Below are 19639 nucleotides of genomic sequence, written 5' to 3' on the forward strand. Positions count from 1 at the left end.
GGGGAGCAGTCTTCTTCTGCGCCAACTAAGAACATACATGTCAGCAGCACGCCCGGAAATATCAAGGATGCACATCTGTTAGAAAAGAGAAAGTAACTTTGACTTACCCAGTTTTTCTTGCAATCACGATATGCCCTGGGAATAGCTCTGGTCAGCCAGTGGATCGACAAACAACCAACGCAAACGGCACGAAGGCCAATAATGAGCCGCAGCATGCAAGCCCAAGAGCATGAGATCAACCAGGATAGGTAACATACTGGAAGTAGTCATGGCACATTTCTCGATCGAAGCCATTGCGTTTCATACACTTGAGACTTCGATCAGCGAAGTCTTGACATGGGTCGAAATATTCGCTGGCCGTTTTGCTGGTCTATCATCAGCAAGACTCAAGAAGAAAGAAAGAAGAAAGAAAATAAATGTGCTTGTTTTCTCCATCGTTGTATGAGCCGAGTAAACACACACGGCTCAATATAGCCGGTGCTAGTCGCAGCCACAGAAAACGACAACAGGGGCAAGGGTATGGGCACCAGCAGTCCCAAAGCAGTAACAGAGCACACGCAGACACAGAAACATAACAACAACCACAAAAATATGACAAGTAAGCGGGACTGGGAACCATCTTACTGGGCGAATTTCTTCTCTGCCTTCTTCCACGCCTTGTCGTGTTGGTCGTCCGGGGCTGACTCGGCCGCCATGGCTGCGACGTGCCCGGAGGATGGGATGAATGCGTTCGCCCGGGAAATCGGAATGAGCCGAGTATAACGATCGAACAAAAAGAAAACTGCCGAGCTGCTGGGGCTGGCTGGGAAGGGAAAGGGCTCGGGTGTGGGGATGGAAAAGAGCAGAAAGTCAAGGTTGGTCCGAGTTGAGGATCCGCGGGCTTGGCGCGGTGATCCACCGCTATAGATCGGAATGGATTACTTCGAGTCACAACAGGTAGTTGACTCTATTCTACGGTATCGACGATAGTCGAGGGTTTGTTGGGGTGCTTCTATTATTCCTTCTATTCATTAATACTGTTGCAAAGATACCCTCACTCTGAATAGCCCGAGTGGAAAGCCTCGGCATCTTTCCAAAGGACCAGTCACCCGTCTCTCCATCTTGGAAACAATCAAGCCCTTGAATGCACGCTTCACATTCAGCACTGCAGATAAGCGAGCCATAAACCCCCCTAGAATATTGCCACGGTGACAGCCTCCAACGGCCATAATCCGAACTATACCGGTCCATAACGACCCTTACCCGGCGCTTATTGCCACCAACACCAATTTGGCTTTGATTTCCTTCAGCCCTCACGGTCTCGCCCCTCTTTCCACCTTCCTCTCGTCATTATTTCCGATCAATGCGGCTCCTTTTACCCTAAATAACAATACCCCCACTCGGCTACCTGGCTCGATCCTGGAGCAGAGTCCAGGCGGTCTTTCCGACGCCATAGCCCTCGTCCGGCACTGGCGGAGCACATCACATGGCCATGGCCCGGCAACACAAACACAAACAGCTCATCACACAGCGAATATTGTGTGGTGGGGGAAGAAGTAGTGACACATCGATGAAGAGTCCGAAAGTTCTCGACAACGCCACTCGGCCTTCTCTTGGACGTGGGTTTCGTGCCGAACTGACCCGGCTCCTTTCAATCTCCCCCAAAAATCTAAAAATAAAATAGACTCGAGATCGGGAATCACAATATAATGTGTCATGCCCTAATTCGGAAACCGCGTTATTCTTTGCTCCATCCCATGGGCTCGGCGGGTCGCCGACACAAGCAACGACTAGGAAACTGTGATCTGCGCAGGCGACCATGGCGTTGAAGGATCCATGGCTGCGGCTGGAGCATTTATCCTTCATGCGAGATCCAAATTTAAATTAGCAACAGCTTCCCAACTTTCGATAGCCGACTGCACAGCACACCGAGGGCGTTGTCAGGAGTTGTTCGATGGCGACCAAGGCTATTGCAGTGACGAGCCAGGGAAAGCGAGGCCGCTTATCCCGCCGGTCGATTTTAAGGTTTGGCATGAAGAACCGAGAAAGGTGTCGCGTACGGAACAGAGACGAGACTCATGTGGTCACACATGGTGGATGGCATGGTGTTGATTGTTGAGAACAGGACGGTGAAGGATTGGCTGGGAGGAGGATCTGAAGTATAAAGTCGCTGCCTTCATCCGTTGTTCCTCAGATTTGACGTTTCATTCCCAATCATCACATTGTATTCGCACAAGAGCATAGACTTGCCTCCCTTTTGCTTCCCAGTTCCAAAGATGTCGGCCGTACAAACGTTGACCGCCGCCGCACTGCCCTCGCTAGCATGCCTCCAACTGGGCAAACGGCCGATTTTAGTTGGGGACGAGGATTCCTTTCTATCCACGAAGAAGGCCTGGACAGCTAAAGAATGCGTCGCCTTCGATCCGGCTAGGCATATTGAGCACACTCCTCCATCAAAGGTGTACTCCATGTCGGAACTGGGCTACTCAAATAGCAAAGGTGTCTCTCCGATTGGCGTCTCAGAACCTTTCCCACTGTTCTCTGCAGAAGCCATTTGGCAAATGAGAGCGGAGGTGCTGAGTTCTGAGGTGCGGGAGAAATATGAATACTCCAGTGAGCTAGCTCAAAGCCAATTGCGAGGCTATGCAGCAGAGTGAGTCCGTCATCGATGGAGCCGCTCCAAAAGGTTGACTTGATTTCCAGATGTGCGCCTTTCGTCTATGAAGCGTGGAAAAACCCTGAGACTCTCGCGATAGTGTCGAAGATTGCTGGCGTAGACCTCGTTCCTGTAATGGATCTGGAGATTGGACATACCAACCTCTCTATGAGTAGCGAGGAGACGAGATCCAAGGAGCTTGTTGCTGCGGTCGAGAAGAAAGAGAAGAAAAAGTGGGAAGCCAAGGACAATCCACAAGAAGATGAAAGCCCTATTGTGGACTGGCACACGGATAGTTATCCTTTCGTCTGCGTGACTATGCTCTCGGACTGCACAGATATGGTTGGCGGGGAAACTGCTCTTCGCAAAGGAAACGGCGAGGTGGTGAAAGTTCGTGGGCCACAAACGGTATGCTAATATGTAAGGATTTTGGAATGTCCTTTTACTTAAAATCTTGCGCACAGGGGTGGGCCGTCATCCTTCAGGGCCGGTATATCGAGCATCAAGCGCTTCGGGCTTTGGGCATAACTGAGCGTATTTCGATGGTGACATCCTTCCGTCCGCGATCGTCAGCCATCCAAGACGACACCGTTCTCACCACCGTGCGTCCAGTCTCGGATCTGGGTGAACTATATTATCAATTCGCAGAGTATCGATTCGAGATGCTTCGGAACCGCCTCCAGGATGCCAATAATTTCATGCGAGACCAGAAGCAGGCTCAACGACGATTCGATACATCCAATCTCAAGCAGTTTATCCGGGCACAAATCGATTTTCTAGAGCATATGGACAGGGAGATCGTTGAAGACGATAAGGTTCAGAAAGGCGTGGTCGACGACAGTCACTTGGTCTCCGAGGACCTGAAACAGAAACGGTCCCAGAGACATGTCCGAGTCGCTGTTGCAGAGTAAACGCTACGCATACACCGGACGCTGTATTGGCGACAGAAAGCAATGTTACTTTCTTCTTGGGAAGGCTGCATCTCTGTAAACTTGGATTTTTGAACGTGGCGCTTCTGGTAATAAATAAATAATTGGTGCTTTTTGGTCGCAGTGAAAGGAGAAAGAATCGTATATGGTTTTTTTTAAACCATCGATATAGAGCGCGATAGGTCGCAAGGTTGTCGCTGGGTCAAAGTCAAGCTTGACAGAGAGTCTGCTAAAGTGTTTTAGTCACTACTGCTTAGGAGGGTTTTCGCGTTGGATGCTGCTGAGGCATAGTGCGACGGGTCAACAGTGAAAACACTCTATGATTAGACAAGACGATTCGATAAAGAACAGTTTCATAGCATTGCATAGCGCGTAGAAAAGTCAGACTGTCAGATATAGCTCCTTGAAAGAGCGGCAGAATGGTCGCAGGTTGCTTTTGGGTTATTGAAAAGCCTTGTCATAGTAGCCCCGGGGACCTTTGGCCTGGGCTGGAAGAGCATGATGCATCAATAGCATGGCCATGTGCAGAGAGTCGGGCAGACGAGAGGAGAATGAGAGGAAGATAAAGATGTTGGAACCCTGGTCAGGCACGGATGACACAACATGTGATGCCTGAGGCATCCAGCAAAACATCGCCAGCACTGGTTTTGCGCTGGGCTTCGGCCCTGTGAAACTGCAACGTCCACCGAGAGTTCTGCCGCCCGGTCTCTTTCCTATCTCTCTTGCTGCTTGCTGACTCGGATCACCCTCTTCCCTCTTCCGCCTCAACCTGCCCCCTCCCTCGCCACTCCTCCATCTTTCCTTCTTCCGACCTCACCTCATCCGCGACGACCACCCCCACTTCCTTAGCGCCTTCATTGCCAACGTCGCAGCGCGTCTCGGTCGATGCTTGACTTGCCCCGCCAGTGACTGCAGGTCTCGATAGACTTTGAACAGTAATCATGGCGGGCAGTGGCTCTGAGCTTGAGGCTTCGGGGGTAAGATTACTTCCTTTGCGTGGCAAGGTATGCGAACTGACGCGTTTGATCCAGCTCGCCACCACTCTACAAGGGCATGTGGACGATATTCGCGCCCTGATCCAGTGTGGGATTTGCATCCGGCCTCTCTACGAACCGTTTACCCTTGCCTGCGGACACACTTTTTGCTACACCGTGCGTATCTTGCCTTCCGGACGCAAAGCAAAGGCCTTCTCTAATTTTTCCCAGTGCCTCTCATCATGGTTTTCCGGTGGACGATCCAAGCGCACATGCCCGGACTGCCGGGCACCCGTCAATACACAGCCCGCGCCGGCGTATCTTGTAAGTCTGCACAGTACAAGATCGCCACTCCCAAATCTAACTGTTGTGCAGGTTCGAGCAATGGTGCAGATGTTCACAGGCCGGGCCGAGCTTTTGGACAAAGGGGAGACGACCGCAGAACACTCGAAAAACCAACAAGATGAGGCCGACAAGCTGGACCAAGACAAAGCAAATACCCACCCCAGCAGCGGTGGCTTGTTTGGGGGGTTGTTTAAGCCAAAGGCCCCTGCCCTCAAACCAGTTGTTGATATTGAAGACGGAGTAATGCGTTGTCCACACTGCAATTGGGAACTCGAAGATGACGAGATCTGTGGCGGCTGCGGATGGTACTATCGACCCGACTCGGATCAAATGACCGACTACTCCGATGACTACAGCGACGGGGACTCGATGGATGATCTAGAAGGCTTAGACTCACTGGATGATGAGTTTGAGGACGAAGATGACTTCGGCGATCACCCATTTCCACATCTTCCGTTCTTTGGGCCAGGAGCGGGCCCCCTTCGAATTATCCGTGGCGACTCGGCTACGCTTCCTCATCATATTCATGGTATGATCCACCCGGGTGATATCCCATTGGAATACTTCTACGGCGACGGCGACTCTCTCGCTACCGGTAGGGATGTCAACGATTGGACAAGTGAGCAGGACGAGGAAGATGACATGGGCTCCTTCATCGATGACGATGAGCATGGGACTTCTAGTCAGGCTGACAACTACGACTCAGACCCATCCACGGTGGTGGGTGAGCCTCGTGCTTCAAGTCAGAATCCTGGACATTTGCGAGCGTACACAATTGATGCGGTTTTGACGGATGATTCGGAAGACGACGATTATGAGAGCGAAATCGACCCCGACTCTCAGACACGACGAGAAGGGTCATTCACACCGGTATCCAGCAGCAGTCCTGTCAATCCTGTCTATTATGAAACAAGATCTTCACTGGGTCAATCGGAAGCCGGCACGACGGATGTTTCTCGTCTGGACGAAGAACCCGTGGGTTCATCAGAGGATGATGACGAAAGCGACTCGGATGCTTCCAGCTCGCCTCCTCCAAGGCGCATGCAGCGATCCGGAGATACTGGAACCTCTGCACGCAATGCGATTGCCATTGACGATTCCGACGACGAGGATGACCAGCCCGTCGGCCCTGTGAGAAGAGCGCAGCGGCGCCGGCCCAGGTACTCTCCATACTAAAAGGAAAAGCCATCGTCAATTCCCAACACCCGGCCGGTAGCGGCGTACCAAATAAGTTGTTTTTTTCTTAATTTCTTTTGTGGTTCATCAGCATGGCGCTCTGGAATGGATAGAAATGCTTTAGCGCATTGCGCTCTCGAAACGGGAAAAACGGCCCAACAAGCTTATTGTCATTGATCAGCGCGGTGTGATGCTTGTTTACTTTGCCCGGCCCATCTTGTTTTCCCCCTCGCTCAACACTGAATTTTTGCGAATACCCTCTTCCTTACCCTTTCTAACACGAACTCTTTGTCACTGCTTTCTCATTTTTATATCACGGGCATAGCGAGCGCGGTGGTGCGCTCGGGGTTACGGTTCTTTCTAAAGCTTTGTATTCTAAAATCAGGGGCCTGGTTCTTTTTCGTCTCCCGGTAATGACCATTTTTCAATTCCAAGACTTACTAGTAACTTGTCCCGATGAGAAGCCTTTATATGCATTATGGGAGCCTTGATGAGGTTGTTTGCTTCTCTCTGGATACATGATTATTGCTTGCGGCTCTAGTACGCCTGTATCTGCTCGATGATCTGGGCTGGAACTTCTACTTATCCGCATAGCAACCACTACAGGTGTACCCAATCCTATAGCACATCTGTCGACCTAAAACAGCTTAGCTTCGTCAAGCTGGATGTTATTGAGGTCTCTCCATGAACACGTATTGGTCCTCTTCGGTCCTGTTCGTGTCACATTTGAATAAAACAGATACTCTATGTAACTTAGCCCTAGTAAGTCCTACCTGTCTTATTCGTCGCGTCTCTGACAAGCAGTTAGAAGTCGCGCATCAGGAAAGAAAACTCATCAGGGTCAACACACCTTCGGTATCTATAAGTAGAATTCCAGCTCTAACAGGAAGATCATCTAGGGATTTGACGTCTCTAATGTGGCCGCGGGCCCAGGCAAGACTCTTCCTAGCAAAGTATGGGTCGCAAAGAATCAAATATTCTTTGACAAACATCTTCGCATTCGCATCAGATGTATATGTGACGGCTATCGCAGAGGCGCAGAAACTTGACTTTGTAGTTTCGGGCGTCGCCGGAAGTAAATAAGGCGTTTTCCCCCATTTTTTAGAGGACCGGAAGGATATGGGCGGCCAATATGCGGAGTAGAAAAGCCCTTGATACTTCGCGAGCTCCTCGTCTCCAGAACGCTCTGATACAGCTTTAGTCAGAGATTCTTCCGGGTTCTGGTTTTTTGGGCCCTTCTTGACTCCCATATCTCCTAGAGTCGATGCCCATATCAAGTCTTTATCACCACACTCAAGTTTCCACCTTGAACTCTCTGACCGAGGATCGATCAAGTAATAGTTTCTTTGCGTTCTCGAGATACCCTAAGTATATAAGAAGAAAGATTAGCAACTATGTAGTAACTATGGCGCACATAACGATGCCTTCCGACTCAACGGAGGGCATAGTAAGAGGTGGCACTCTCACCTTTAGCCTGGGTCGATCGAGCCTGTCCTTAACCCATTCTTCCGTAGACCATATTGGATACCAAACATTGCGGACGCCATGTTCAGATAATGGATTGACTGCTGGTTTTCAGGGACTGGCCCTTGAATCAATTTATCAAGAACCTCGATGCCCTTTTGTAGGAGTACTTCGGAGTCCCTCATGTCGCTATTGATTCCTTTGCCATAACAGCCTCCACCTTTCCCTTGAGGGATACTCCTAAAGAGATTCCCAAAGTAGGTCATGACTTGGGCCGAAATACACGGAATTTGAAGACCCCATGATAGAATGAGAATAAGACCAGTAATCTTCATAACGAAAGGTGACGAAGGGGTCTTTCAGAAACCCAAGATCACCAATTTCACTCTATAATTCGAACGGAAATACGCATTATTATAACTATTTTTACGCTCGGCCTGGCCCCTATTGAACATACCGGGGATTGGACTCCGGGGGCCAGGGGCCAGGGGCGGAGGCTAATTGAATATGCACGAACCAGCCAGTCATCCTTTTGAATCCTTTTGAGTATAAGGACGCTAACTCCGACCGCTCAGGAGCTAGGGCGAGTGGTGGGCACTAAAACGAAAAGAGCAAGCCAAGATGTGCCAGGCATTATCCGGCACGCACATATGCATATTGCAAAAGGCAAATGGGTTGTATGCAAACTAAAGTTGTACAGTCGAAATAAAAACACCGTAAGTATATGCCGGGGATGATAGAAGTACATGCACAAGTAGAGACAGACGCCAGAGACACCCTCCAATTCCAGCAACGCTCTAGTTTTTTATCTTTCCTCGAAGTTCATGCAGTTCATTCGGCAGCTGCTTCAGCAGCAGCTTTGGAAGCAAATGGGACCTCAAACACGATAGCCCCGTTGCGGCCGTCCGACATACTGCCCTCGTGATAGTTGTTGGCGTAGCACTTCCAGCGACCCAGGCGGTGCTCTTTCCCCACAGCAGCAACGACACAAAGACCACTAGGTTCCGTGTCTGAAATCGGCTTGGACTGGCCGGGCAGAGTTTCGGGACGACGCTCAAACACGGCGATGTCATTGATCACGCCCTTGACCAAAGGCTCGGGTTCTTCCTTTTGGGTTTCTTGATCGACGGCCATGCGGTCTGACTCTAGCGGCGTATTATCAAGTGTGAGGGACTGGTTCAGCTGCCGCGAGGGTGTATCGGGAGTCAGTTGGCCGCCAGATCCTGAGGTAATGGGACCCAGTGGAATGATCGTCTTCTTGTCATCGGAGATACGCCATGCGCGGATCCAACCATCCCAACTGCCGCTGAGCACGATATCTGTCCCTGGAAGAGTGGCCAGCGCGGTGATCCACCGAGGCGAGGGACGCAGGTGTCGTGCATTGTGGGCAGCGACCTTTTCATCAACCTCCGGAGACCATTGATCCAACGGTGGAATTGGGTCCAGGCCGTGCGCGAGGGGAATGGTATGAAGTGGTTTCTTTTTGTGGATCGACCATAGCGAAATCGAGCCAGAGTCAGAGCCAGTGACGAAGTGAGAGGGTGGGAGAGGTGCAACACAGTCGATGTTGTTGTCGGGATGCGGGGCGTGCTTCGAGGCGCCGCCACGGAAAACAAGTTGTGTCTCGTCCACGACCTTCCACAGTCGAGCGGTGCGGTCTCGAGCTCCGACGCTGACACATTGGTCGATTGCCATGGCTGCAATGCCGGGAATGGAGTCTTGGTGACCAAACAAGGTTTCGACGTAGGCATGGCCTGCACCGCTAATGGACCAGGTCTTGATAGTCCGGTCAAACGACCCCGAAAACAGCTGCTCTCCGGACGTCATAGTGGAAAGATGCCGGACGAACGCTAGACCGCTGACGGAGTCGCGATGGTGTGTGAAGGTTTTGGTGGGTGTCAACGTTTCCGCATCCCAAATAATCAGTTTCTTGTCAGCTCCACCCGTAGCCACAAATTTCCCAGACGGTGAGACTGCCACAGCCAAGATGCTTCCTGTATGTCCCTGCTCTTCGCCCGTCTCTGCAACTTTGCGCATGCCCCGAGCGTACCGCACTCTCTTAGGCTTCTTCCGCAGAGGGCGTGGAGGCCGTTTTGATTTTTCGCTTTGACCGTTCGTCTCAACGGCCTCGGTCGCTTTAGGGGTCGCCAATTCCCATTTGATCAAAGTCTTATCCTTCGATACTGTGTAGGCATACGGCGGGTGGACTGCAATGGAGGTGGTCGACTGGGTATCTGAGCGGAAAAATGAATGAGGTGCCGTGGAAAATGAAAGTTGAGAAGCGATTTGCCGGAACGTGCGTCCTTTGAATTCGTCCTGATCAATCGCCGTCAGTTCATGGCTCAAAATTTAAATTTTCTTCCTCTTGGAAAAAGAGCAAGCACATACCACATCCTGTTTTAGTCGCTCTGCGATCAGGTCCCGATCGATCTCTGCTGCATCGAACCCAACTTCATCCACCTCTTCTCGGACGTTGTCGAGGTATCGTTCCGCCAGTTTCAATCTGCGGTCTGCTGCCGTTTCGCCGTCGTCAGAGTCTGAACCACTCTCCTCGCCCGACTCCCCCAAATCCAAATCATCCTCATCTTCCTCCAGGTCACTTCCCGAGATCGATTCATCTCTTTCTCGGGCTCGTCGATCTGCGCCATCAGTTTGAGCATCCACACCTCGTTTCTTCGATGCTGGGGCTGCGGCGCGGTCTTCTCTCTTCCGCTTGCGCTGAGAAGCGGGAACCGTGAAGAAGGAAGACATGGCGACCGCACGGATTGACTTGCCCGTTCGAAATGGTCGCAGTGGGAAGTGCCAAACACTGTGAGTTGCGGGAAGTGCAACTTTTTTTTTCTGCCCGGCGGCGGCTGAGTCAGCACGGTGAGCTCCAGGCGTCAAGCTCGCCGCGTCAGGGCCCATCCATCACCTGCCTCCACATCTTCCATCCCGCCCTTACTCCTTCTTACACTGCTGCTTCTGTTTGGGCTGTGTTCATCGCAAACATGTAAGCTGCTTGATCTCAACTCCATTTGGACATCGATTGCTAACCATCTGCCCGGTTGCTAGGGAGGTTCTTCTGGGCATCACCGGCAAGGACTTCGTCATTCTTGCCGCATCCAAGGCCGCAATGCGTGGCCCGACGATTCTCAAGGCCGAAGATGACAAGACAAAACAACTGAACAAAAATACGCTCATGGCTTTCTCGGGAGAAGCTGGAGACACGGGTCAGTAGCCTTTCCATGAGGTCCCAGCTAGCCAGGGTTGCTGACGAGATATGACCGTGATCAGTGCAATTCGCCGAGTTTATCCAGGCCAACATCCAACTGTACTCAATGCGTAATGACACCGAACTGAGTCCCGCTGCCGTTGCCAACTTTGTCCGGGGCGAATTGGCCCGCAGCCTGAGGTCGCGGAGTCCCTACACTGTCAATCTGCTGCTCGGCGGACTGGACCCAGTGACCGATAAACCACACCTGTACTGGCTGGATTACCTGGCGTCGTTGGCCGAGGTTCCCTATGCCGCACACGGCTATGCCCAGTACGTTTGAACCTACCTCTCGCGGATCGAGCTGCCAGTGGAGAGAGACACTCCCCATACTGACCCGATTCCAGATACTACTGCCTCTCTCTCCTTGACAAACACCACCACCCCGATATTTCGCTCGATGAGGGCCTCAAGCTTCTAGACATGTGCACAGACGAGCTCAAGCGCAGACTACCGATTGATTTCAAGGGAGTATGTTGCTCTTCCCTCCACTATTTGTTGGATCCGCGACTAACGTAATGTTCTACAGGTATTGGTCAAGGTCGTGACAAAGGACGGCGTGCGGGTGGTGGACTTTGATAACGACAAGATTGTTCGTCCGGCGTAACTTGGTGTATCACATCCGATGACTTTATTACTTTGGATTACGGGATAATCTTTCAATGGTATGACACAAGGACTATGTGTAGAGCTGTAAATACTCCAATAAATATGTATTGACTGGCGTAGAGCATGAAACATTAATATCAACTTGTCTGCTGCCATCTGGTTGTTTCCTCATGTTTGCCCTGTTTGTCCTGTTTGCATCCCGTCCCGTCAAGCTCGGCCGCAGTTAGACAGCCTCCGTTTCTTCCTTCACACCTCGCAATGTCGAAGAGACAAGCTGAGCTGCCTCTCGAGCAGGATTTCTCCGGTTCCCCAGCCTCAAAGAAGGCGCGCGTTGAGGACGACGTCGACGACGCCCGCAATGGCGCAGTGTCCGCGCATCGAGCACCGGGCCAGGAATTGGAGCAGGACGATCGCAACGGCGCAAACACTCTGGCCGCAGCAGACATCGAAGGCGAGGAAGTGAAGGAAGGCGAGTCCGATGACGCGTCAGATATTGACGACGATGCCCCTACGGTCAGCGCTCCGAAGCGGCAAAGCGCGCCCATGGAAGGCTACGGCGACCTCTACCTCGACACCATCAACCGCGGAGTGCTGGATTTCGATTTCGAGAAGCTGTGCTCGGTCAGCCTATCTAATATTAACGTCTACGCATGTCTCGTGTGTGGCAAATACTTTCAAGGTCGCGGGCCCAAATCGCATGCCTACTTTCACGCGCTCGAAATCGGGCATCATGTCTTCGTCAACATGGGCACGAAGAAGGTTTATGTCCTGCCGGAGGGCTATGAGGTCAAGAACAAGAGTTTGGACGACATCAAATATGTGGTGGATCCGCACTTCTCTAAGGAGGAGGTCGTGAAGCTCGACAAAGAGGTCCACGATGCCTGGGATCTGTCTGGAGCCCGTTACCGACCTGGGTTTGTTGGCATGAACAACATCAAAGCCAACGACTATTTGAATGTTGTCGTCCAGCTTCTGGCACATGTCCCGCCCATCCGGAACTACTTCCTCCTGAACGATTTCTCGACACCTGGCACTCCCCAATTGCCAATTCGATTTAGCACCCTGGTTCGCAAGCTGTGGAATCCCAAGGCATTCCGGTCCCATGTATCTCCGCACGAGTTGCTGCAGGAGGTTGCGCTGCGATCTTCGAAACGATTCAACCTCACCCAACAATCTGACCCGGTGGAATTCATGTCCTGGTTCCTGAACAACTTGCATCTTACCCTGGGCGGTTCTAAAAAGCCCTCTTCAACGCCCACAAGTGTGATCCAGGCAGCCTTCCAGGGTCAACTCCGGATTGAAAGCCAAGCGATTACTGCTCACTCCGATACACAAAATGCCCGCCTGGTGTTCACGGAATCCGGCGCAATCAACAGCCAGACCACCCCGTTCCTCATCCTGACGTTGGACCTTCCCCCAACACCGCTTTTCCAGTCAACAAACCGGGAATCCATCATCCCACAGGTCCCGTTGACCTCGCTCCTCAACAAATACAACGGCCTCACCGCATCCGAAAAGCTCGCCCACCGCGTGCGACACCGTCTTCTCCACCCCCTCCCACCATATCTCCTCTTCCACATCAAGCGCTTCAGCAAAAACCGCTTTGTGTCCGAACGCAACCCCACCATCGTCACTTTCCCTTCGCCTCGCTCCCTCGACATGTCTCCATACGTCGAACCAAACCCATCAATCTGGCCACCCGGGGAACCAATCATGTACGACCTCGTCGCAAACATTATCCTCGACCCCGCCGTCGCAGCACCAGGTGCCACCGAGGACGCAGCTGGCAAGGGCGTCAACGCAGCCTCCGGCTCCGCCGGTGCGCCCTCTTCTGGTGCCGGTGCCGGCAGCGAGAAAGTCTCGTGGCTCGTCCAGCTCCATGATAAGGCCATGGGTGCGGAAACAGCGCGTGGCGGTGCGGAGCAGCAGCAGCGTGGAGCTGAGTGGCTCGAGATTCAGGATCTGTTTGTTAAGCGCGCGGAGAGTGAGACTCTGTTCACTCGCGAGGGCTACTTGATGGTTTGGGAACGTCGCAAGGTTCCGGGGAAGAAAGGGAAGGGCCGGGCTGGTGCGAAATGAGATGAGGGTGTTTGAATAAGGGGAAAGGTGTTGCTGTTTTACATACCGAGGGGAAAATGACGGTGTGCGGAACAAGGAGGCTCTGATCTATCTGCTTTCAGAGCAGATGCATGTACCATTAGATCCAGTGACGAATTCATGCTTGTATTTTGGTGGCATCTATATTCATAGGAAGTCAATTGGGTTATAGATTGTGAGAAATGGGAATGGTTCCCGCAAAGGCCTTTGGCCACCATGAAAAAAAGAGTGAAAGGTTTTGCGGTTTTGTCTATGGTGGTCTCGAGAGACTATATATCTTAGAGTAGCAAGAGCCTTTCCTCCATTTTTGATCTCCGTCCTCACACACTTCTATGGTTCTTGTCTTATTATGGCTAATATATGGAATTTAAATAATTCCCATCCCTATTCCACCACTATCATGTCTATACAATCACTACAAAATAGTTGTCCAGTTAGTTAGGGCTCGTCACTGATAAGCCCAACTCCCACCCTTGCCACCGCCTTTGCCTCCAGAGATTCTCGAGCTCTCCAACTTTTCGACCGAACAGAGCACCAACCCCAACGCTCTTCGAGTCCTTCCCTTATCCACGCCTACCGTCGCCATGTCTTCATCGACACGTCCCAGCGACGGCAACGGCAAACCGTTCTCAGTCTCCCTGTCCAGTTCCAACGGCGCATCCTCCAAAAAGACCTCGTTCAACCTACAATCCTCAAAACGCAACCATTTCACCGACTCACCTGCACCAGGAAGCCGCTCCCTCCCTCGACGTCCGCACAAGCTCGACCATGGTGACGATTCCTCCGACGAAGACGATAGCGCGCCTGTCCATGAAGAAGTCTCTGGCTTCGACACGCACACCGGCGGCGTCCTAACAGTCGACGGACAGGCAGTCAGAAAAGACAACGAGCCGCTGGTCATCCCTGTTACCGCCAAGAATAACTGGCGCGACCGGCCCGGCGTCAACACGAAGAAAAGCAAGAAGAACCTCCTGCCACGCGAGGTCCAGGCCATGCAGGAAGCGGAGAGAAGTGGACAAGCCCCCGGAGGCAGTGGCGGTGCTGCAGTCGAGACAGAAGGGCCGAGTATGGCGTTTGGACTGAGTTTTGCAGCACAGAAATCCGCAGAGGGTGGTGGTGGGGGTAATCCAGCGGTCGAAGACCATGCCATGCCAGATGCGAAGCCTATACTCCCTCCTCCCATTGAGGAAAGCACGCCACTCACAGATGATCAGAAAGCACTACGAGCTCTGATCAGCGAGAGCAAGGGGGAGGCACCGGAGCGAAGAACGGATCTCGTGATCGAGTCCCAGCAGAAAGCGCAGGAGGAAGATGAAGAAGAGGAGCATGGACGCTACGACGAGGCGAGCTCTTTCCGCACAGATGTTGCATCGCGACCTGATTCCGCGACGCTGGATGCCTACGATGCCATTCCCGTGGAGCAATTCGGAGCCGCGCTCCTGCGAGGAATGGGCTGGAAAGATGGCCAGGCCATTGGAAGAGGCCAGTACGGCACATCTGCGACTGCGGACCAAGATCGCGCGAACAAGCCGCGTGTCCCAGAGCGACGGCCCGGGTTTTTGGGAATTGGAGCCAAGGATACCTCGGGCGGGAAAGGCGCTGAGGCTGAGCTCGGCGCGTGGGGGAAGTCAGCGATGCGGAAGGCGTCGAGAAAGCAGGGAGAAGCAGATGCAAATGGCGGAAACACGGAAGGTGTCTATATGCCGGTTATGATGCGCAACCGCAAGACCGGCGAGCATATCACCGAGGAGGAACTGGCCGCCATGCAGAAGGAGGCAAAATCTAAACCCACCACGGAGGATAACTGGCGTGAACGCCGTGATCGCAATCTGGAGAAGAGCGGTCGCGATAGAGACAGGGATCGCGAGTATCGTCGGCGCGACTATGATGATGATGAGGAGCGGCACGGGAGGAGGAATGGCTCTTCACGCCGGGATCGCAGCTTGTCTAGTGGGCGCCACTCTTCTCGGCGATCACGGTATGATGATGATGGCGGCAGAGAAGACCGGTCTCGTCGTGATCGGGATAGACGGAGGGACCGCGATGATGACCGGGACCGACAGAGAGACTCCGGCCGTGATCGTGATAGGGAGAGGGAGCGAGACAGAGACACAGTCCGCAGCCACCGACACGGTGATGATCGGTCCAGCAAGTCCCGGCGTGACCGAGATCGGGATCGGGACCGTGACTCTCGTCGCAGTCGGCGAGACGACTAAACATAATTTTCCTAGTGTGGAACGAACGTACAATGACTCCCTTCAAAATACAATAGATACCCTGGAAGAATAGACGGAAATCATGATATATATTCATTCAATTCTATCTGCAAGGCTGGAAGCCAAAAGAAAACAGATGCTTTTGGAAATCCTATAAATACTCCCTCGAAGAAACAAAAAAAAAAGCGCCAAACCAATTAATCTACAGCAGAAATCGAGGAAACAACCGACTCCCATCTATGCTTCCAGCATGACCACATCCTTCTCATGCGCCTCCTCCGAGTCCCCATCCACACCATTCGTCAACGCACCCATACCAACACCGCCATCCATCTCGCCGAGCACCCACTCAACAAGGAAACTATCATCGACGAGTTCCTCCACACGGCGATAGTGTCTCTCCGTATACGCCGCCAGAGCCTGCAAGATATCTTTCAGACCCGCAGCGGCGCGACCATTCTTGCCTCTCACAGACTGCGTGGCCAGCTCAACGAACGTCGAGGCCGGGTACGAACGGAACAGGGCAAAGAGGATGCGCTGGGCCACGCGGGCGGTGCGCGCGTTAGTGTTCCAGTCGCGCAAGCGGAGCAGCAGCGTGCGGAGGTTGGCGGCGTCAAGGGATTGCAGCACCTCGTCGATGGACGGGTTGCCCGTCAGGCTGTTGGCGGCGCGGGCGCGGTCCTCGGCGGGGAGAGTCGGGTCGTCAGCGGCGTTGACGGCGGCCGTGAAGAGCGAGAGGAGCCGGGCAGGGTGGTTGAGTTGCAGCGCTAGCGTGATGGCTTCGCGGTACTGGCCGGCGCGCACGTAGTTCTGGAGCTGCTGGTCTTGTTCGACGCGCGCGGCGCTGGCGTTCACGGTGGCCGTGTAGGTTGCGGAGGTCGTATCGGACCAGAAGGTGACTGTGGAGTCGGCGGACCCGGAAACCAGGGCGTAGGGGGTTGCGTTGACTTTGGATGAGGTAGGCTTAACATCTGAGCGGGATCCGGACGGCGTTGGGCTCGCTAGGGCCCAGACTCGGTCAGTGTGATTGTCGAGGGTGGTTTCGAGCTCGCCCGTGTATGGCGACCAGATCTTGACCAGGCCGTCTGCCGCAGCGGAGGCGATGAGCGGCCGGGTTTGCGCAGCTGATTTGTGCGTCGAGGCCGCCGCCGCTTCTTCGTCGTCGTCATCCTGGTTCTCGTCCCCGTTTTTGTTGGTGGAAACCTGTGGAGGCGGGAGCCAGAGCACTTTGAGGACGCTGTTCGTGTGGCCTTCAAAGGTGAGAATACAGCTGTAGTCTGACAAGCTCCACAGCTTGACGGTCTTGTCACCCGAGCCGGTGACCGCCAAGCCGCGATTGGTGCTGGTTCCAATCTCTGAAGAGACCACCGGCGTCTTTGGAGGTGCAAATCGTATAGACCAGACACCTCGCTTGTGACCACGGAGAATTCCTACCGCGGAGCCTTCCTCAACAGACCAAATCTTGACGGTGCGATCCTGAGACGCGGAAGCAAACAGTGCAGACGAGGAGTCAATGTCGATAGCGTTGATGTCCTTCTCGTGTGCCTTGCGCGTGTAGACCGCTTTGGGGGAGTGTGCCTTTTCTCCCTTGAGCGGTGGTAGCTTGCCGGTGTCCCAACGCTTGATCGTGCGGTCTTGTGAGCCCGTCATCAAGAATGATGGGGGGTGGTTGAGCGGGTCGTTGTATGCCGAGCTGCCAGCTGGTGGCGGTACCCGTGGGAGAGCAATTGCCCCCAGGGACTCAGCGTGGCCGGTGAAAACAGCAAAGCAAGTATATGACGAAGTTTTCGGGTCCAGCCGCCACAGACGAGCGGTGTTGTCCTTGGCTCCGGTAGCCAGCCAGTGTCCGGACCAGTCGACGTCAATGCAGATGATAATATCGTCGTGGCCTTCGAGGTTTGTGACATCTGCTCCGAAGAACTCCTCGCCCTGACCCGTCGACCGATCTTCAGATGGGCCAACTGACACCACTCGGATACTTTCCGTGTTGGTGGCTAGGGCAAGCATCGATCGATCTGGGCCAACGTAAGCCAGATCGATGATCTCGTCGTCATTTCCGGAGATGCGTCGAACGATAGTCAATGGCTCCAAGGTCGACCCTGGCTGATAATCGGACAATAACTCGAGCGAGTGCAGTCGGAGGGTCTGGTCAGCATGGACAGTCATGGCGAATGACAGGCCGGGTGAGTATTGAATGGCCACAATGCTCTCAAACTCCTCGCCAGCCTCCTGGTCGTGCGTCACTTCGCTTCCTCGATTGCAGTCCCAAACTCGAAGCTTGCCATTCTCTCCGCCGACCACACACAGGCCACTATCAGCAATGAAGGTGGCGGCCTCCACGCTCTCGAGGACCGGGATGATCCTGCGCGTCTTCCACGTTTTCGCATCCCACACAATTACCGTTTTATCTCGACTCGCCGAAAGCAATGCGTTCTCTGCGGGAGAGAAAGACAAGCTGCGCACAAGCGACACGTGCGATTCGAGCGATGCAATGGATTTTCTTTTATGCAAATCCCACACGCGCACTTTTCCATCCTCACTGCCGGAGGCCAGCCGGAACCCTGCTGTGGAGGCAAAATCCTCCATGTCGGCATCTTCATCGCTCCTCCGCTTTGACTTTTTATTCGAAGCACTGTCGGGAGTTGAGACCTCGAAAAAGCAGAGCGCTGAAATGACTCCTCCGTGACCGTGAAAGGTATGTGTGACATAGCCGCCTCGGATATCCCAGACCTTGATCGACCCGTCGGCGCCTCCAGTAGCGAGTAATGTGCCAGTCGGATCCACGGCGGTCGTCACGACGGGAGCGGTATGGGGTTTGAGCGTTCGACGGAGTTCGGCCTCAATAGATCGGGACGTTTCGTCAAACGGACTGAGAGAGTAGATGCGCATGGACATGGACCGAGAACAGACAATCGCATGCGAGGCCGACGGCGTAACTGGGAAAAAAGAATGTCAGTACCGGGAAGAGACGAAGACGCAAACCTCGACGTACTGGCTAAACTGGTGATAATCTCTCCATCCTGCATTCGATCAGAGCGGTCAGTAATGCGCAATTTATTGGGGGGCCAGGCAGCACGTACTCCCTCCAGACTGGCGAGCTGGTCGCCCGTGTCCAAGTCTACGATCAGCGCATCCTCGCCCACGCAGGTCAGCAGAATGCGACCTGTGGAATCCAGCGCCGTGCTGCCACCTGTGTAGATGGGCCGGAGGGTGCGAGACGCCTCGAAAGTGGGTTTGACGGTAGCTTTCGACATGGCGCGTAGACTGAGCGCATAGAAAAGAAGACCAAAAAAAAGTTGACGGCCGTTGTCTGATAACGATTTGGTGATCTTTCCCAAGAAATCTATTCTCCATTGAGTGGACTTTCAATCTAAGCGGTCAGTGTGGCCGAGTGGTTAAGGCGTGACATTCGAACCATACGGCATGTTTGCCGTGGACAATGTTATGGGTTCGCCCGCACAGGTTCGAGTCCTGTCGCTGACGTTTATTTCTTTTTTTTTTTCCTTCTCCCAATCCCAACTTTTTGTTAAAAAAAATATAGTCTATTATTTTCCAAATGGTACATAATTTTTTTCCATTGTAGAACCACTAGCGAGTCCTTCTTCTCCCACGTCCCAGCCTCACTCGAAGCTTTATAAGTTAGGGCCTATAGTGCTATTCCAGAAGTCTTTCTTGCCTAAAACGTCAAGGTGGCCGAGTGGTTAAGGCGTGTGACTTGAACAGGCAACTCTTCCTAAATCGCGGAAGCTATGTTTCCGCGATTCCCGAAGCTTTGCTCTCAATATCACATGGGTTCGCCCGCGTAGGTTCGAACCCTGCCCTTGACGATGGTTGGTTTCCATCCGATTTTTTTTTTTTCTTTTTTTTCCTTTATTTATTCATTTTCTTTAGAGTTGTAGATCTATCCAGAGAAATTATGTAGTTAATTAACTAAGACGTGG

The 19639-nt window shown here is 53.0% G+C and overlaps 9 protein-coding genes across 9 annotated transcripts; 5 read left to right on the plus strand and 4 right to left on the minus strand.

The window, feature by feature from the left end:
- Positions 1-38: 38 nt before the first annotated feature.
- On the minus strand, positions 39-695 carry N7510_007149 (uncharacterized protein; the record flags this gene model as incomplete). The annotated part of the gene is made up of 3 exons (XM_056979074.1): positions 39-147; positions 258-365; positions 625-695. Coding segments are annotated over 3 exons (288 nt in total), but the record flags the coding sequence as incomplete, so codon positions are not given.
- A 1560-nt stretch (positions 696-2255) lies between these two features.
- Positions 2256-3546, plus strand: N7510_007150 (uncharacterized protein; the record flags this gene model as incomplete). The annotated part of the gene is made up of 3 exons (XM_056979075.1): positions 2256-2632; positions 2683-3043; positions 3100-3546. 3 exons carry the CDS (start codon positions 2256-2258, stop codon positions 3544-3546), a joined length of 1185 nt encoding a protein of 394 aa, XP_056832118.1.
- Positions 3547-4505: 959 nt separating this feature from the next.
- N7510_007151 (uncharacterized protein) lies at positions 4506-6059 on the plus strand (the record flags this gene model as incomplete). Its single annotated transcript, XM_056979076.1, has 4 exons — positions 4506-4541; positions 4596-4715; positions 4770-4862; positions 4914-6059. The coding sequence occupies 4 exons, from the start codon at positions 4506-4508 to the stop codon at positions 6057-6059; spliced, it is 1395 nt and encodes a 464-aa protein (XP_056832119.1).
- An 818-nt stretch (positions 6060-6877) lies between these two features.
- Positions 6878-7309, minus strand: N7510_007152 (uncharacterized protein; the record flags this gene model as incomplete). Its single annotated transcript, XM_056979077.1, has 1 exon — positions 6878-7309. One exon carries the CDS (start codon positions 7307-7309, stop codon positions 6878-6880), a length of 432 nt encoding a protein of 143 aa, XP_056832120.1.
- A 1045-nt stretch (positions 7310-8354) lies between these two features.
- N7510_007153 (ribosomal RNA-processing protein RRP9) lies at positions 8355-10274 on the minus strand (the record flags this gene model as incomplete). The annotated part of the gene is made up of 2 exons (XM_056979078.1): positions 8355-9839; positions 9912-10274. The coding sequence occupies 2 exons, from the start codon at positions 10272-10274 to the stop codon at positions 8355-8357; spliced, it is 1848 nt and encodes a 615-aa protein (XP_056832121.1).
- Positions 10275-10306: 32 nt separating this feature from the next.
- Positions 10307-11383, plus strand: pre1 (proteasome core particle subunit beta 4; the record flags this gene model as incomplete). The annotated part of the gene is made up of 5 exons (XM_056979079.1): positions 10307-10515; positions 10578-10735; positions 10800-11049; positions 11124-11247; positions 11306-11383. The coding sequence occupies 5 exons, from the start codon at positions 10307-10309 to the stop codon at positions 11381-11383; spliced, it is 819 nt and encodes a 272-aa protein (XP_056832122.1).
- A 260-nt stretch (positions 11384-11643) lies between these two features.
- Positions 11644-13464, plus strand: N7510_007155 (ubiquitin carboxyl-terminal hydrolase family protein; the record flags this gene model as incomplete). The annotated part of the gene is made up of 1 exon (XM_056979080.1): positions 11644-13464. One exon carries the CDS (start codon positions 11644-11646, stop codon positions 13462-13464), a length of 1821 nt encoding a protein of 606 aa, XP_056832123.1.
- A 602-nt stretch (positions 13465-14066) lies between these two features.
- On the plus strand, positions 14067-15698 carry spp2 (spliceosome ATPase-activating subunit SPP2; the record flags this gene model as incomplete). The annotated part of the gene is made up of 1 exon (XM_056979081.1): positions 14067-15698. The coding sequence occupies one exon, from the start codon at positions 14067-14069 to the stop codon at positions 15696-15698; it is 1632 nt and encodes a 543-aa protein (XP_056832124.1).
- A 237-nt stretch (positions 15699-15935) lies between these two features.
- On the minus strand, positions 15936-18952 carry N7510_007157 (U3 snoRNA-associated protein UTP13; the record flags this gene model as incomplete). Its single annotated transcript, XM_056979082.1, has 2 exons — positions 15936-18634; positions 18691-18952. The coding sequence occupies 2 exons, from the start codon at positions 18950-18952 to the stop codon at positions 15936-15938; spliced, it is 2961 nt and encodes a 986-aa protein (XP_056832125.1).
- Positions 18953-19639: the final 687 nt, after the last annotated feature.

This window comes from Penicillium lagena, assembly GCF_028827675.1.
Source record: "Penicillium lagena strain IBT 129212 chromosome Unknown utg000005l_segment0_segment0, whole genome shotgun sequence".
Classification (NCBI taxonomy): domain Eukaryota; kingdom Fungi; phylum Ascomycota; class Eurotiomycetes; order Eurotiales; family Aspergillaceae; genus Penicillium; species Penicillium lagena.